We start from the raw sequence: 17,342 nt of genomic DNA on the forward strand, positions 1-17,342 counted from the left end.
CACTAAGTGTGCACACCCCCAAGTAGTTTACTTTATGAACAAAGGCCAATCTTGAGGAAAGACTAGGTCATGCAAAGTCCATAGTCTTCTCTAATCCATTCCCTAAGTGGGATTCATAACCATATCGATTGATTTACTTAAAAGCACCTTTTAAAAAAAATCCATTATTTTATCGATTGATTTACTTAAAAGCACCTTTTAAAAAAAATCCATTATTCTAGAATATTAAGAAACCTGTAAATCAATTTTAATCCAATCCTTTTTAATAATTTTAATCATAATTCAAAGTCTATTTTGATTAACCAAAAATCATTAATTCAAACCATCATGAAACATAATTTTATAAGGTACATAATAAGATTCAATTTCATGGACAACTTTCGAAGGTATCAAACCACATAACGTACCTTAATTCCGAATATCAATCAACACTTCGCACTTTCAAAGTTCAATCACGAATACACCTTGCAATTAACATCACCATACGGTTATCACAACATCTTTAGACATAAACCCAAATCTAATGTGTATGGACTATAAAACTCTTTTAAAAATAATACTTTAATATAAAATTATAACTGTGAAATAGGTAATTAAATTTTAGAAAACTAACCATGAAGAAAATAAAGGAATAAGATTAAAGGAAATTGAATTTGCGTTGGAAAGGATAGGCAGAACTTGGAGAGGTCATAACTCCTTTGATATAACTCCGAATTGGGTGATTCTTGAGCCTAACCTCAAGTATTTTTCAAGAGGAATTATTTTTTTGTGAAATAGAAAAAATCCAAAAACTGACCAGAAGTTCCCGAAAATTGGCTCCAAAGATATACGGGCAGATTTTCTTTTAGAAAAGAGGAAAAGAAAAAATAGGAAAAGTTTGAGGGAAAAGAAGAGTAAAAGAAAAGAATGGAATTGTGTTTTTGGTGTGAAGAATATGAGAGGTATGAGGGGGTATTTATAGGTGTTTAGGTGATGAGTTTATAGCAATTTAGGGCTGTATAATTTATGGAAATTTAAAGAATAGAAATTAGGGTTTTAAATGTATGGAAGGATATTAGATTTTATTTGATCATGATATTTTGTTTGGTAGGTTTTGAGCTTAGAGTGCAAGTATAGAATAGGATCAAATAATTTTTAGACTTAAGAATAGAAATAAGGAAATTTAAAGGATTTTATTTTTAATAAAATAAATTAAAAATCCTTTAGAAAATTCATGAGTGGACGAAAATATTGAGTTAAATATTGTTCAATATTTTCGGTCCTCTTATGTTAGTTTAGGGATTTTGTAAAATAATTTATTTTCCTAAAATTAATAATCCAATAAATTTTATTTTGTGAAAATTAATACTTGAAAGAATAAAATCAGATTTTTATTAAATAATTGGGGTGGCCGAAAATTTGACTTATAATAATTAATTAAATCAGATTTTTATTATATAAAATCTGAAAATTAATTCTTTAAAAATATATTTCATGAAAATAATTAATTTGGAAAGATATTAAAACAATTTAGATTTTTATTCTATGAAAACCGAAAATATAATTCAATTAATCTACCGAATTAATATAATTTCGGTTTAGCTATTTAATTTTGAGAAATCAAAAATACTATTTATAACATAAGTATAAAATAGTTTCATTTATTGGATTATCCAATTTAATTAGTTTTGTAAAATAATGATTTAGGTGCCAAAATTCAAATATCATTTTGGCTCCAAAACTAAAATACTCTTTAGGAAAATAATTAATTTAGATAATACGTCAAAAATACGAGACTAAAATACTCTTTAATTTAGAAAATACCTTTAAAAAATACGGGGTATTACACCGTGGATAGAGATGACCAAGTTATCCCCCCGGGTTTCAACCACGTTCACCCGGGGAAGGAAAAATGTAGCTACGATGACTTCATTGTGGAAGCTGATGGCTCATGGGATAAGACGTCGAGGAGAGCTGGAATTGGATGGGCTGTTAAGATTAACCCCTTAGGCTACGCTCTTAAGGAAGGGGGCAAACACGGAGCAGCAACCTCAGCCATTCAGTGCGAGGCTTGGGCTTGTCTTGAAGCAATGAAATGGGCTCGGGATAAGGGAAGGCAAGGAATCTTGATCTTTTCTGACTCCACCGGCCTTCTGGACAATTTACGGGTGAGCTCTGGCAAGGACATTTCTATTTCTTGGTTGCTAAAGGAATTAAGGGAAGTGGGGGCGTCCTTCCAAAGATGCACAGTTCTAAAGGTTGAGCGAAATCAAGTTTGGAGAGTGAATGACATTGCTAGGAACTGTCGGGTTAACATGTTTAATTATTTGTAGTTTGCTTTCTTCCTTTGCCTTTGTAAAAAAAAATAATAAAAAAAATAAAAAAAATTCCATTAATCAATAAAAGATAATATGGTTATGGCGGGGTCTTGTTAGATTCGTCTTGTTGTATATTTTATCATTATTGGTAGAGGATAAATCAGTCGTTGGTCGAATACCCTAAAGCCAAACAATATTTCTACCTAAACCAACCTAAGACAAGACTAGGGAAAGTAGAGGATCGTATCCACAGGGAATGGGTATGAGTACACCAAAATTATGAAACGGTTGTAAGCTAGTTCAGTCACAAGATTGGGGTTTTGATTAATTAACTAATACGGAGACAAACACTAGGGGGAAATGGGAATCAACACCAACCGAACCAATAGATCAATACAATAGGCAAACATGAACACAAATTGGGTGATAGAAAGGGCACTCAACATTGTCTTCTTTCGAAGCCACAACACTAAGCATTCCTAAACCAAACTCAACTAACAAGATAGGCCAACCAAGTCTCAATGATAGAAAGTATACTACTAACTCAGGTTTGTCTTTCGATCGGTTCGAGAAAGCATTAAGGCACAAGTAATTGGGGGTTTCTCACCTAATTATCACAACTAAGACTACTACATCATCCAAACAAGGAACCGCAATCAAGAGGAATTTAACATAATCACACAAGAAAAGGCTCACAACTAGACCTCATCTTTCAATGCAAGCATAGAAGTGAAACATGAGCAATAAGTGGCCTGGTCCTCCAATTATACATGCAATTAACCAATCATTTAACAATCAATCATCAACCCAAAATGAACATGCAAGCACAAAGATCAATAAACCCGTGTCTTGGTTAGGTCTTTTCCCAACCCCTAGCTAATTAAGAAACTACTCACTAACCATGGTGTTCAACATCCTAGCAACAATATCTAAGTTCAACTTCAATCTAACAAGTTGAGAGAAGTGATAAGATGGAAGTAGATTAAACATGCAACAATAAATAAACAAGATCAAGAGAAGAAATTAATAAGATAAAGCAATTAAAAACAGAAAATAAAGAGTAAGAGATAAAGGAAAGAGATTACTTAAGATGCTTCAAAGTTGAGGAATTGTTGAAATTAAGAGAACAAACTTCAATTAACCTATTACAATGATTGAGTTTGAGAGAAAATAAGCTAATTAATGAGGATTCTAAGCACTAACTAAGAGAGAAGAGCCCAAGGGAGCTAAAGGAAAAGAAGATCTGTAAAATGGAAGCCAAGGGTTGTACTTATACTCCCAAGTGGCTGCCTAGTGAAATCCGTCAAAACGCCGGGTTTCAAACAACGAGCGCCCGCTCCTTTGCTTGGAGCGCCCGCTCCTAGCTAGCTTGCACGCCCGCTCCGGTAGCAGTAGCTAAGGCATATTGTAGAAGCTCAGGGAGGAGCGCCCGCTCCTCCTATGGTGCACGCGCGCTCCTGCTGGGAACAGAGAGAGGCAGATTGTAATGCCTCCAATAGGAGCGGCCGCTCCTTTCTTGGTGCACACCCGCTCCTTCCTTGATGCATGTCTCCTTAAGGGAGTCTTCATGTTCATGCTAAATACTTAATTTCTCGCTGCATCTACAAATACGAACACACATAAAAGGGAATGGGAAAGCCAAAAGCTACAATCATGCTCAAAAGGAGTTAAAAAGAGATTAAAGTGGGGGGAAAATGACTACAAAATCGAGTTTAAAATGCCATGATAAGTGGACAAATAAAACACTTATTAAATATTAATTTATTATTTATTTATTTTTTTTTTACAACTTTTACGTTTATAAAAATAGAGTTATATACGTTTTAAAACATGTCTTGAAAACCGTGAAAAGTCAAATGAGGCAAAGAAAAATAAGGACATATGAAGTACCATGACTATAAAATTCGAATTACATAGATATTTTTCTCATATGTAGTGTATATGTATTTCTATAATATATAATGATATACTACGTCAAAATATCTTGAATCAAAAGTGATATATACATCTTACATAACAATATTTGTATCAATGATATGTTTTGAAATTTAACCTATAGAAAAAAAAATTATCTTAGAGCTCAATAAACCCAAAACTTGTTTAGCAAAGAAACTGAGAGAGTAATACATATCGTGTGTGGGCTAGGGGCCTAAGACGAGTAATTTGAACGCACACCTAAAGTGTTGGCTCACTTTGTAAGTTTCTTACCTATGGGGTTTAAATCTACCAAGGTAAGGATTCTTTTACCTTCCCCTTGACTCCTAAGTGTTTAGCTCATAACTACTGTCTTCGTCCCACAATATAGTTCCTGTTTTCTTATTTTGGAGACCCAAAATATTGTTCCTATTTCTATTTTTGGATAGTATGTAACGACCATTGTACCCTTATTTTTTTTAACTTTATTCATTGAACTTCTTAATTTACCCTTAAATTATCCACCTGCATTGTACTTTTTTCCACTTTCTCTCTCTAACTTTTGTCTATAATTGTACTTTTTACTTTTTTCCCCCTTAAATTATCCACTTGCCTAATTATTTTGTCAAGTTTTTGTCCATTTTTAATATACTTCTCTTACTTCTCCTTCCATTTCTAAAATACTGTGAAAATAAATACAATATAAACTATATTATTGAACGGATGAAGTACTAAATTTAAAAACCATAAGGATTAGGTTTAGTTAGATGTTCCTTACCAATAAAAATAAATATTAAAATAAAAAAGAGCGAACACCTCAAAATAGTAAAATGAATACTCGGATGAAAAAACCATTTGCCTTCCCTCCAAATTCAGGATTTCTTCCTGCTATTCCTCGATTACCCTAATTTAGATTTCCAAGTAGAAATAAGGAAATTGAAGATGAGGAAATGTGGTCAAATTCGTTGCTTCTTCCCTTGCAAATTAATCTGAGGAGAATTTGAAGTTGTAATCTGGTAAGGATATCTTCCAAAACTCTCATTATTTGTTTCCACTTCATTTTCACTTCTAATTTGAATTCCCCACTATTTTCATTCTCATTGCTTTTCACTTGTTTTTTCTATGAATTTTACATGCCAATTTGTTAGCTTTTGAACCCATTTTTGTGTATTTGTATTTATCAGCTTTCCGTTAATGTTTTTGGCTTTTAATTCCTTGAATTTATAATTGTTCTTTTTTATATTTATTGTCTGAAATCAGTGCTACAGAGTCAATATCCTAATGCCATGACAAAATTGAGTCTTTGATTGATTCCCATTTCATATTTACAAAGCACAATTTTTAAGAATATGTTGCAACATCTGATATATGGTGTATCTTTGGTTTATGAATTCTGAAGGGGTACATTGAACACTGGTGTTTAAGGAGCATTATTAATGGACTCAATTAACTTCACCAAAATGAGCCGTGGGCGAGTATTTTGGTCAGACTTGCCCCCGGAGTTGTTGTCAAAAATTGCTGCATGCCTTGAGAGTCGATCCGACACCCAGAACTTCCGGGCAGTTTGTAAGGCATGGAAGAGATCAATCACATTACATGATCTCACCTCAAAGAATATATTATCCCCTATTTCCCCTACACTCTAGCAACCTGTGCTGGAAGTTGGTTAGATGATAGTGGTCCTTTCTCACCGGTTCTAGTGGCGAGTTATGTTTTACTCTTTCAATCAACAATTGATCCCAAGCTCCCACCCTGGTTTTTCACTGCTGAAGAGTTGCACCTTGGAAAGTTGTTTGTCAGCAGATTGCTCTCACCAATTGCCATTAGATTGTTGCCCTTTGGTTTCCCTAGGAATTTGGATTTATCGTACATTCAAGTATGTGAGATGGCTGTGTTCCATAGGTTAAGGTTTGTTGATGCCCCTGGGGATATGTTTGGGAAGAAGGGTCTTCCTGATTTCAATGATAAAAGGGTGGTTTTGTTTGTAAATCCTAATTGTAGTAAAACTTACCCTACAATTGGTGATTGTACTGCCATTGTTTTACATCATAGAGGGGCTTTATGTGCAATAAGGCTTAAAGACAAGCAAGAATTGGATGTGAGTTTCCAGGGAACCTTTCTAGAGGTGAGGAACTTTCATGATGTAATTAATTTTAAAGAAAAGATTTATGCTATTGACCGCAGAGGTAGAGCCTATAAGATGGATTACGATACCTTATCATTGTTGCTCTTCATAGAAAATCCATTGCCTGAGTTTTCAACCAAAATTAGACGTCTAGCTGTATCAACTGATAATCAAGAACTGTATTTAATATATAGATGGTGTAAGCGTGGAACAAGAGATGGAATAGCTTTTACCATTTATAAGTTAAACGAGGGCGAGACAAAATGGGATGAAGTTGAAGGCATTGGCGATGATAAAATACTATTTGTAACTTTTGACGGGAGCTTCTTTGCCTCAGCAGAGGATTTTTAAGGATGGAAAGGCAATTGCATTGTCTTTTATAGAGGTTGTTTCACTTCATATAGTTCTCCTGTTCGCGATTATGATGATTCACTTTTTGTTTACAATTTTATGCTTGGTGATTGTCAAAATTTGGCATCTTATCTATCTGGGGTGTTCTAGCCACCTCCGACTTGGCTACCATCAAATGCGTGTATGCCCAAACGGTAAGTTTCGCCTCACCTTTTCATTTTTTGGCATCAAATTGTAACATTTGCCTGGCATAGATTGCGAGATGTGTGCAGTAACTGCTGTCTATCATTCCAGTGATTATGCTGATAGTGACATTTCCTTGAGTTAAATTAACACATTCTTTGTTCAGCATTAATTGTGTTCCAGTATTTACTACTTCCCATGCAATTTTGTGCCTCCAATTAATATCTTGTAATGAACTTCTAAAAAAGCTCTTGTACACATAGCATCTTCCATTTGTCTTCTGCAATCAGCCTTAATTTGCTCTCAGGTCCCAAAAAAGGTTTTCTAGAAATTGGATTATTGCCATTTTATGTGACTGAAATCTGTAGGGGTCATTTACTCTAGGTTTGAGAATAATCTGAAAACATATTTTTAAGGTATGAATTGGGCAAAAGTGTTGTTTTAAGGACTTATTTTTGTGAGACATATTATGCATGTGTCTCTAGATTCTCTCACTCTCTACCCATGTATTAAGGATTTAGGGATTACATTGCTATTATATTATTGTTTGTTAATGGAGATTTGCTCACTCGATGATTTGGAAAGTAGAAGACATGGATTAATTTCTTATAAAAAATTTTAGATGTGTTGACATTGTAAATTAAAAGGGTACCATCTCCTTGACAATTTTAAATATTAATCTCCTTTGTCACCTCTAGCATGGTAGGCTGACTGTACTACATCATATAGCAATTAGGATCTACTTTGGGGTAAAACTTTGCCTTGTGCATTATAGTGTGGACAAGATTGATTATTTGGTCCATGTGAAATAGATTGTAAGTTGAATTTTTGGAGTATATTTGAGTACAGTGAAACCAAGAGGATTGTCATTCAATAAATGGTATTGTAGATTGGATTTTGTGACAAATTGTGCATCTGGTGTTTAAAGAACATGAGGCATGCTGGAATCATATAATTGCTCATCTGCTCTTAGAATATGTGCTGTGATGTTTGCATATTCCAAGTATTTAATTATTTTTGTTCGAGAACCTTGCTTGGCATGTCATTTGTTATTGAAATTTGTATAAATATTATGAACTTGAAACATATAGCTTTATAAGTGTTGACGTATCAAAGTGGATGTAACAAATAGTGGGACTAGTCATATATATAAGCATTGCTCTATTGCTGAAGACAAGGGGGTTGAAATTTATGTATTTACTATTTAGTGTTGCCTAGATCCCAAACTTCAAATGTCTCATTCTCTCAAAATCTCCTCGCTTTTTCTCGCATTATCTTCACTTTAGATCAAAAAGTATGGTCCCCTCTTTCTCGCTATTATTTCTTATATTTCACACACTTTCTCCATGTTCCACCAAGAAAAACAAGTAAGCGATTAGGTACGTTTTGTTATGTGGAATGCCTTTCACCATACAAGGGGTAGTGTTTTGATTGTTGAGTTACATATTTAATTTTGTTTGTGCTTGTGAAGGGCAACAAAGGACGATGAAGAGACTCAATCTGATGCTGACACTCCTGACAGTCAAGATGGTGAATCCCCTACTCCAATTGAGCTTGACCCTGTGTTTATGGAACAAATTTTTGAGGCACCCTCTACCTTTGCAACACGCGGAAGCATCTCACGAGGTGTGACACCTCTATTCTCTCTAAATCTGCATGAACTTGCAGAAAAAAACATTGAAATGCCTTCAACATCTGCAGCACGAGAAAGACTAACAAGAATGGAGATACCGTTGTCAGTGATGTCTGAACTTGAAGTTGCTGAACCAACCACTGAGATGGATTTTACATCTACAACCTGCGCGAGAGTCAGGAGAACGGCTGCCTTGAATGAACTGGAGCATGCAGCTGAAGAAGGTTAAGTTTTTCCAATTGAAGACCTTTTCATTATTATTGAAAATTAAGCTTTGTGAACTGTTTTTGTTGATCAGTGCCCCATCTGAAAACTTTGACAGGGGAAACCAAATGTAGACACCATGTCTCAAGCAATTATATAACCTCTCAGGTACTAAATCAAATTGCACTTGTCTATGCTTTTAAATTTCTTATGGCTAATAGGACTTTTGTCCCCACTGTGTTCTTTTCAGCAGAGCAACAAAAGTGATAACTCAATTGTCAAATTCAAAGGACTTGATGTAAGGTCTAACTTAGTCAAGACGTTGCAAAATATATGGTCTAAGCATGGAAACTTGATAGAAAATAGCATCATCCGCAATGGCGACATGGTTTCTAGGGCATTAGAGTTGTTGGCAACAGCGGTTCTCATTCTGGAAGAAACCTCAGTTCGATCCTTGAGTGATTCTCAAGCTGATTACTTGAACACTACATTGTCTGACCTGCAATGTATGCATTTTAAAGTAGGCTGGTTAGTTCCTTACGTGGAAAAGGCTGTACAACTACACAAAAGCAAGCCATTGATGGATTTCCGTGATGAGGTACTCAGTTGCCAAGCACAAGTTGTAAAACGGATATCAAAGCTTAATGAAGAACTAGCTGAACTAAAAAACCTGGAGAAAGAATTGGAGAAAGATGTGGCCAATGTGTCTGATCGATTCCTTATTCTGGGAATGTAGATATGGAACAGCCTGTAGGATGGGGCTTTTCTTGAATGAAGTTTATTGATCTGCAGTTCTTAGCTTTGAATGGATGTTTAAGTAGCATTTTGGAGTTTGGACTTTGAAGTGTGGCAATAGTTTGCCTAAAGCACCTTTTTGATGTGTATGACAGCGTAAGTGACTACGCCATGAAGAGATAAGGTTTCATGAATGAATCGAATATGACCTCTGCTGGTTTATTGTTTGATATTTAAGTGAATTTAGTTTAAATAGATGAATATAAATTTTACAATTTAACACAAGTCAATTTGAAAGAAAATACATGTCTTAATTGCTGTTTTCTTAAGGACCATATCTTAGAGAGTATTTTTTTTCTTTACTTTTCTGTTTTCTGACTCGGGGCATGGGCTTGCTTGTGCAGTTGGTGAAGACAAAGTCAGTTTCCTTCAGTCCCTAATTTTTTTAGGATGTTGTACAACTATTAAAGGTGATAGCACCTGCTAAACCAGCATTCATCGTTGATCTATTGAGCTGGTGCTGGTTCAACATGTTAAGATTGAAAGTTAAGATCAGAGTGTTCTATTATAAGGATGATGAACGGATGGTGGAGGCTATGAGGTTTATCTAGGGCTGAATTTAGCCTGTATTCAAATGAGCAGCTAACGATTTGTTGGAATTATTGAATATGATTGATTAGGATCAATCAGCTTGGCAATAACGCAAACAATAACAACAAAGCCTCGACAATAACTCACAATGCTTAAATTTTAGCGTAAATAAATGATAACAGTGTGCTACCAGTGTACCAGTTATTCAGCATGTATTGGGATTTTAGTATACTAGTATATGCCCTAAATAGGGTACCTGCTAGATTAGTAGATTTTGAATGCATAAATTGAAGGGGGAATTGGTATGAACATAATCCCTTGGGGGTATTTCAGAAGTATAAATGCTTTTGTTGATCAATTTGGTGGGATTTTCAGGAGGGGAGTGATATAACACACTAGTATTTCTGTTTTACATAAGCTAGAATATGATAAGGATGGTTATGGCATGCCCCCACAAGGTAATGACCGACGAGGTTGTGCAGATTTGTGTGGATCCATATCTTCGAGTTGCCTGCGACTAATAAGTTTCGAGGTAGTGAGGGTCTTTCAATTCTGGAAGGCTCCCTCTAATCTGTAATCATTGTAATGCCCTTGTGCCCTATTTGTTCAATTCAGTGTTAAGGCAAAAAAAAAAAATAAAAAAAAAAAATAAAATAAAATCAGTGGGTTCAATGAACCAACTTGAATCCACCGTGGTGGCTAGTGGCTACTGCCAATGGAAAAAGATATGGCCTAAGACCTATATTTTTAGAAAATCCTTTCAACTTTGATTTACACATTTAGTGAGACACAATTTTGATTAGTTATTACTAAAAATTATTAATAAAAAATATATATATAAGTAGACATTATGATTTGCTTGTGGAGTGCATCATGGCGCATAGCTTCTATGTGTTTTGGAAACACATAAGAGGGTAAAATAGTCATTTGATATTCATAAAGGTTTTTTTTAGTTATAATGTATTTTTTGTGTACTATTATGCATGTATATTATACCATTAGATTATAGGTTGTCTTAATAATACTATTTATATATATCTCACATCGGTATAATATTTGATGTACAATTTACATACTTATTTGTACCTTTAAAAAATATTTATACCAATACAACATTTAATGATACTATTTACCTATTTGATGGTACTTTATACTCATGTTAATATTTACAACTTAACCATCCTATTTGTTTCAAAATAAATATGTGCTATGTGCCAATACTTCTCCTTATTTGTGACTATTTCAACAACATATGATAAATAACATAATAACGATTGCGCCATCTGTATTTAAATAAGTAAAACGTTTTGACTTTTTACATTATTCATCTAGTTTACTATGACTAATGTTTGTGATTTATACATAATAATGAATATAGTTTTGTGGGTACTTGTTTAAATCGTCTCAACCTCTCAATAATGAATAGTTTATTACGTAATATTCAATTGTTATAATATTTAATTATTGATAATTAAAATTTTTGCTTTGGCGGCATACGTGCACAAGAGAAATGTTTCACTTATTTAAATACGGAAGGAGTACTTATTACTTCATACTTACTCCGTTACAAATAAGATGACATGTTTCTTTTATCAAGTTTGCCAATGCAAAAATTTAATTGAAAACATCATAATTATATTATTGTAACAAACTAAAAATTGAATTTTTATTCATTACAAATTGAAACGAATCTAATAAGATCACACATTACTTTTTTTTTCTTATTATATATATACACATTTATAAATCACAAAGTTAACTAAAAAAAAGTTTATAAATAGTGTCAAGGAGTTAAAAAAAAAAATACAAGTTAAAATGTTTCATTTAATTTGAAAGAAAGGAATTATTTCTTTACCTTTTAAAAAGTAATTTTAGAGGGTATGATCATTTGTCTACATGATATCATCTGTTTACTAGATAGTGTGATTAAATGTCTGTATGATAGTATCTTAATAAATTCTATTAAGTTATACCGGAGTATTGGATTATTTAATTTTGACATGAACATGGCAATTCCTCATATTTTTGGGATGTTGAGTTTGAGCTAAATTTAAAAATTAAGCTTGCTACTCAGCTTAATGGGGGAACAAATATGACGTGCAAAATATAAGCTAGCTTAAATAGATGATACATTAAAGGACTATTTGGTTGGGGGCATTCATTAAAGGGTAAGGGATTCAACTGCCCTTATTCTAGAGTTGATCAAGTATGGCCCGACCCGGATTTTTTTTTTGTACGGGTTTGGGAATGCTTTTTTATGCATATTTAGTTGATTTTTTAGGCTCGGCCCAAAAAGCCCGCACGACCCGACCATTTTGGGCGGGTTTGGGCATAAAAAATTCCGGCCTGAAGCTTGGCCCGGCCCGGCCCGGCCTGAGAAATGGGCATAATTTTTTAACTCCGGCCCGGCCCGCCCAATGATCACCTCTACCTTATTCCCTTTGATGTTGTTTGTTAAGCCTTTTTTTCCCATTCCCTCTACCCTCTCCATACCCCAGTGTCTTTCTAATTTATTCCCTACCCCCTAGGTAACTACATTCCCATTCCTTAGCCACCACCATACCCCCCATCAATACACCACCGAGAAACCCACTCACCCCACTACCCCTCCCCGTCCTCCCTTAACCTATAAAAATACCAATTTCCTACCCCGTAACCACTCCTCCTCCCCCTTGAAAAACCCCTCCCTGATTGCTAGAAACCCTCAACCGCCCTCCCCCCTACCCTCGAAACCTTAGAGGCTGGGAGTTTTGAGGGTATGAGTTGTTTTTTTTTTTTGGGGGGGGGGGGGCGGTGGGTGGTGGATTTTGGGGAAGAGGATATGGTTTGGGGGGAAGGGGAGGGGCAACAGAGGGAAAGAGAAATGAAGTGGTGGTGGTTTTGTGGTGCGTGGACTGGTGGTTGTATGGTGTTGGTTTATTTTTATTTTAATTTAGTTTAAAGTTGTTTTCTTTTCTTGTTTAAAACAAATTAAACAACTTTGTAAACCAAAAACAATTGCATTCTTCTCTTCTCCTTTCCCTTTCTTTAAGTCATTCTCTTACGAAGTTTGCGTACTATAGTACTACGTAAAAAATAATACGGAGTACAAAAGTTCTTCTTAGAATAACCGAAAATGAAACTTAGGAAGTTAATTTTGAAAAGGCGCGCGGAAGAATTTAATTTCTGCAAAATGAACATAATATTACACTACAACTACATTAATGACTCCAATCCCATGATTAGCACCATGAATCCACCTTAAAGCCCAAATAGCCTTCTTCTTAACACAGGGGATTGTTTCACTTGCACGAAAAAAAAACATGATTTTTAAGGTTATAATATTTTAAGTAAGTTTTTTTTTTTAAAAAAATAGTACATTTCAGAACAAATGTTTTCAGTGGGGATTTGGAAGCGCCATAGAATGCTCGAGCTTCAGCCTGAACCTCTTTCAAGAATCTTTCGGGGCGATTCTCAAGCACAATTTTGTTAGATTCAGCAAAGAATGAGGATATTTGTGATGAAATGTTGTTTGTTGACAAAAGCCATTGTTGAAGGGAGATGGTGAAGAAAAGAGGGGAGACAACTGAAGGAGGAAAGAGAAAAGTCATAGAGTTGTACGAGTGATGAATTTTTGTTCTCTTTAATTTCTATATTTTGGGTTTGTCTCACAAAGTTATTGGTGATGCAATCTTAACCCAATAGCATATTCCCTTTGTGTTTTTTAAGTGCCCTAGTTTGACCAGTATATTTGCCAATAATTAATTTTAACCAATAATATCTTTGATTAGCAATAATTTTAAATTATACAAGTACAAAAATGATGTTTGAAAACTATAGATTGAGACGATTCCAACAAAATCTAGCTTATACGTACTTATATGACTATTTGATCTTATGTACTTTGTATATAGCATAAACATACGCCAAAGTGGTGTACGTGAATAGTGCATTGGAGCATCACAAGGGCGGGGGTGAGAATCGGTCCCAGGATTTCCTGAAACCGAGAGGGAAGCTCTAATCACTTGAGCTATCCCTCAGTCTCATGTGATTAATTGAATTTGTTAAAATATTGCTTATGTAACTAGGGAAAAAAATAAAAAGGGAGAAAAAAAATCCAAACCAAACACGCGTAAAGAGGGTCATAAATCCTCAAATGGGCCGCTCCATACAGTAATATACTATACACCGGCCTTTTTTTAAAATTTGTCAAAAAAAAGTGAGAATAACTATATAATTTATGTAAAGGATGCCAGAGAAAGAAAATAATAAATAATGTGAGCGGAGTATGAGTGGGTGACCATGTAACTAGAGAAATAAAATTAAATAGTGAATAATATTTTCATTTGAAAAAGTGTTGCAATCAAACAATTGATCGTTTTCAAAAAAAAAAATCTTTATTATTCCATTACTATTGTCAAATCAAATCACTATTATGGTTATATGACATCATTTTATGTATATGACATCATTTATATAACATCATTATACTTTTATGACATCACTATTGTCAAGTCACACCATGTATAAGCTAGGGGGGGGGGAGGAGGATTGAAAATTTGGTGTTCAACATTTGAACTACTCATACTACCCCTAAAAGCTAAAAAAATGATATTGCATAATCATGTGAGTTTCCAAAATTTTATGTAATTGTCCTATAAATAAATAAGAAAGCAAAAAATCATTTACATAAATATATTAATCAATTAACATTCAAGTTTTCACAAAATAATCAATATCTTTGTCTCAACTTTAGATTTTTTTTTTAATTTTTTTTTATCATATATATATATATATATATATTTTTTTTTTTTTTTCATCATTTGTCTTTTCACTTTTTTTTGGTCAAAGCTTAATGAAAAGTTTTTATTTATTTATTTTTTCCAGATACACTCAAATGCAATGTTTTTAATGCTAGTATTTGTTTTGTTTTGTTTTTTTTTTTTTTTAAACCAAAAATTAACATAAAAAAGAAATATATTAGGATAATATTATCATCCAAAATTCCTATAATATTATCATTCTAAATATTTTCTTTGCTTCTACTTCAAAATTTTGACATTAAAGTTTAGTCATTGATGCTTTATTATTCACTCTTAGAAGGCCATTATAATACTCCGTAAATCACGCTACTTATTAATAGTAACTAGCATAGTGCCCGTGCGATGCAGAGTTTATAAATCAAATTATTAATCCCATAGGGAAAAAAAAAGATAACTCAATTAGTATTAAGGGCTCATCCACACGAACAAATTAATTATTAAAATTTTTTATTCAATCACAATAATAATAGATACAAATTAATGAATTTGATTTGAATAGTATTTATGTCATTTACATTCTTTTATTTTATTCCTTTTTATTTTTATTATAATGTTATTTTATTAATAAAAAAAAAATGAATAATGCTCCTTATAAGTTATAAAAGAAGTAGACTAATTCATTTTCTATCTCTCATAGAGAATCTGAAAAAATAAAATTATCTTGTCATACCACCCGTTCATCCGTTCTATACAATTTAGATCTAATAAGTATAAATTCCATAAAACTCATAACATATACATAACGTAGAAAAATTATTTAAATTTGAATATTAGCATTACATTAGTAGGAAAATATGAAAATTTAATGGTTATAGAGATGAGAATATTCTTCATATAAATTTCATTAGATATCTATGTATAAATGTTTTTTTGAAACTATACCGAATCTTTAATTATTAATATTATCATCCAAGATTCCTATAATATTACCATTCTAAAGATTTTCTTTGCTCCTACTTTATAAATTGTGGCATTAAAGTTTAGTCATTGATGCTTTATTACTCACTCTTTTAAGGCAATAATAATATTCCGTAAATCCCACTACTTATTAACTTTAATAAAAACCCTACTATTATTTTGTTTCAAAAAAAAAAAACCCTACTATTATTTAAAAAATAGTAATAAATAAAAACCCATCTACTCACTAATTTTACAAAAACTAGATTAATATGTATAGTAAAATAAAAATGAATTAATTTTGTATAAAATATTATGTCGGTCAAACCATGTAAAAAAAAGGATGATTATATAGCACGGTCTCCAAATAACAATACTCTCGAAATTTCTTTCATATTTATAAAGTCTAGTGTATCAATCATTGAGTATCGCTCCTCACACACGTAACTTTTGCGAAGTAGACATCAACAAGTTTAGATAATAATAGATAAATTTATATAATAATAGGAACTACGTCTTATAAAGGTACGAAAATTATCTAAACATAGTTCATCCTCTAATTAGAAGGTAATTATATTAGGGACATAACACACACATTCAGTTTGTATAGTGAAAAACTTTAAACATGAAGAATTTTTAGTTTTTATCAACCTCGCCCACAATATTCCATAGATATGAAGATGTTAATATTGGGAACAAACTGCCTTTACTTTTTGCAAACAATGGCCTCTATCTATATTCACAACTAAATGTGAACCCATTTAGAATTTTAATGTGAATAGAGAGAGATTTAAAACATGAAGACTTTTTGTAATCTATAATTAATACTAAAATACCAACCGTTGACATCACATCTAACATCATCTCTTTTCAAAATTGTACACATGTCGCTTTCTTATTAAATTTTGTTCCGCCTAAAAGCATTGATGATGTCATTTTTTTTGTGATATTTTGTAAGAAGCTAAGTAAATTATGTCAACAAGTTTATTCTAGAAAATCGGAGTACAATAAATTGAATACAACTCTTCAATTCCATTTTCAATTACTATTTTCAATTATCTAATTTGTTTTTGTATTAGCTCTAAGTTTCTTATAAAAAAATTGACATTAGCTTGGGGTTATGCATTGCACTTGATTATAATATACTAGACTATAAATTTATTATATTTGTTGATAATGTTTAAATATAATTTATTTTTAGTGATACGTATTTTCTTCTAAATTATGGAATACAATCAACCTTACTTTAGCATTTTCTTCTTTTATTAATTGAGTTTCTTTGACCAAATTTGTAAACCCATTTTTATTTTCAATATCTTATATTACGGAGTATATAATTTCCCCTTTTCAGTAGGTGTTGATATTATTCCTTCAAAATAATTTGTAATTAAGTTATTTTTTGTGCCTAAAAGTTAGGAGTTAATAGTATTAGGTTGTTAGTGCCTTAGTGGCATATTAATCTCCGTAATAGAGGTCGTTTGGTTGGAGTTTTTGGAATGGAGTTAAAATCCATTTCATCCATTTTGTTGTTTGGTTAGACAAATTTAGGTATGGAATCTTATACTAAGGGGTTCTAATTCCACCCCATCCTCCTAGAATCTCATACCCAC

The 17,342-nt window shown here is 32.8% G+C and overlaps 1 protein-coding gene across 5 annotated transcripts; it reads left to right on the forward strand.

Moving 5' to 3' along the window:
* Nucleotides 1-4,518: 4,518 nt before the first annotated feature.
* LOC110686414 lies at nucleotides 4,519-10,785 on the forward strand. 5 transcript variants are annotated; one of them, XR_002504188.1, is made up of 6 exons: nucleotides 4,520-5,227; nucleotides 5,611-6,881; nucleotides 8,342-8,727; nucleotides 8,826-8,875; nucleotides 8,958-9,598; nucleotides 9,847-10,785. XR_002504188.1 is itself a non-coding variant. In XM_021863026.1 (6 exons), the coding sequence occupies exons 3-6, from the start codon at nucleotides 6,871-6,873 to the stop codon at nucleotides 9,441-9,443; spliced, it is 933 nt and encodes a 310-aa protein (XP_021718718.1). In that variant the 5' UTR covers nucleotides 4,520-5,227; nucleotides 5,611-6,336; nucleotides 6,531-6,870; the 3' UTR covers nucleotides 9,444-9,777. The 5 variants fall into 5 exon arrangements, 4 of the variants coding, with proteins under 4 accessions (XP_021718720.1, XP_021718718.1, XP_021718717.1 ...); XM_021863026.1 differs by lacking the exon at nucleotides 9,847-10,785 and having other exon boundaries at nucleotides 5,611-6,336; nucleotides 6,531-6,881; nucleotides 8,958-9,777; XM_021863028.1 differs by lacking the exon at nucleotides 9,847-10,785 and having other exon boundaries at nucleotides 4,519-5,227; nucleotides 8,961-9,777.
* Nucleotides 10,786-17,342: the final 6,557 nt, after the last annotated feature.

The sequence above is a fragment of the Chenopodium quinoa genome, unplaced genomic scaffold (genome assembly GCF_001683475.1).
Source record: "Chenopodium quinoa cultivar QQ74 unplaced genomic scaffold, ASM168347v1, whole genome shotgun sequence".
NCBI classification, from domain to species: domain Eukaryota; kingdom Viridiplantae; phylum Streptophyta; class Magnoliopsida; order Caryophyllales; family Amaranthaceae; genus Chenopodium; species Chenopodium quinoa.

Coding starts and splice junctions, on each gene's coding strand:
- LOC110686414 (XM_021863025.1), top strand. Junction 8,728..8,825: donor GGAGCATGCAGCTGAAGAAG/GTTAAGTTTTTC, acceptor AAACTTTGACAG/GGGAAACCAAATGTAGACAC. Junction 8,876..8,957: donor GCAATTATATAACCTCTCAG/GTACTAAATCAA, acceptor TGTTCTTTTCAG/CAGAGCAACAAAAGTGATAA.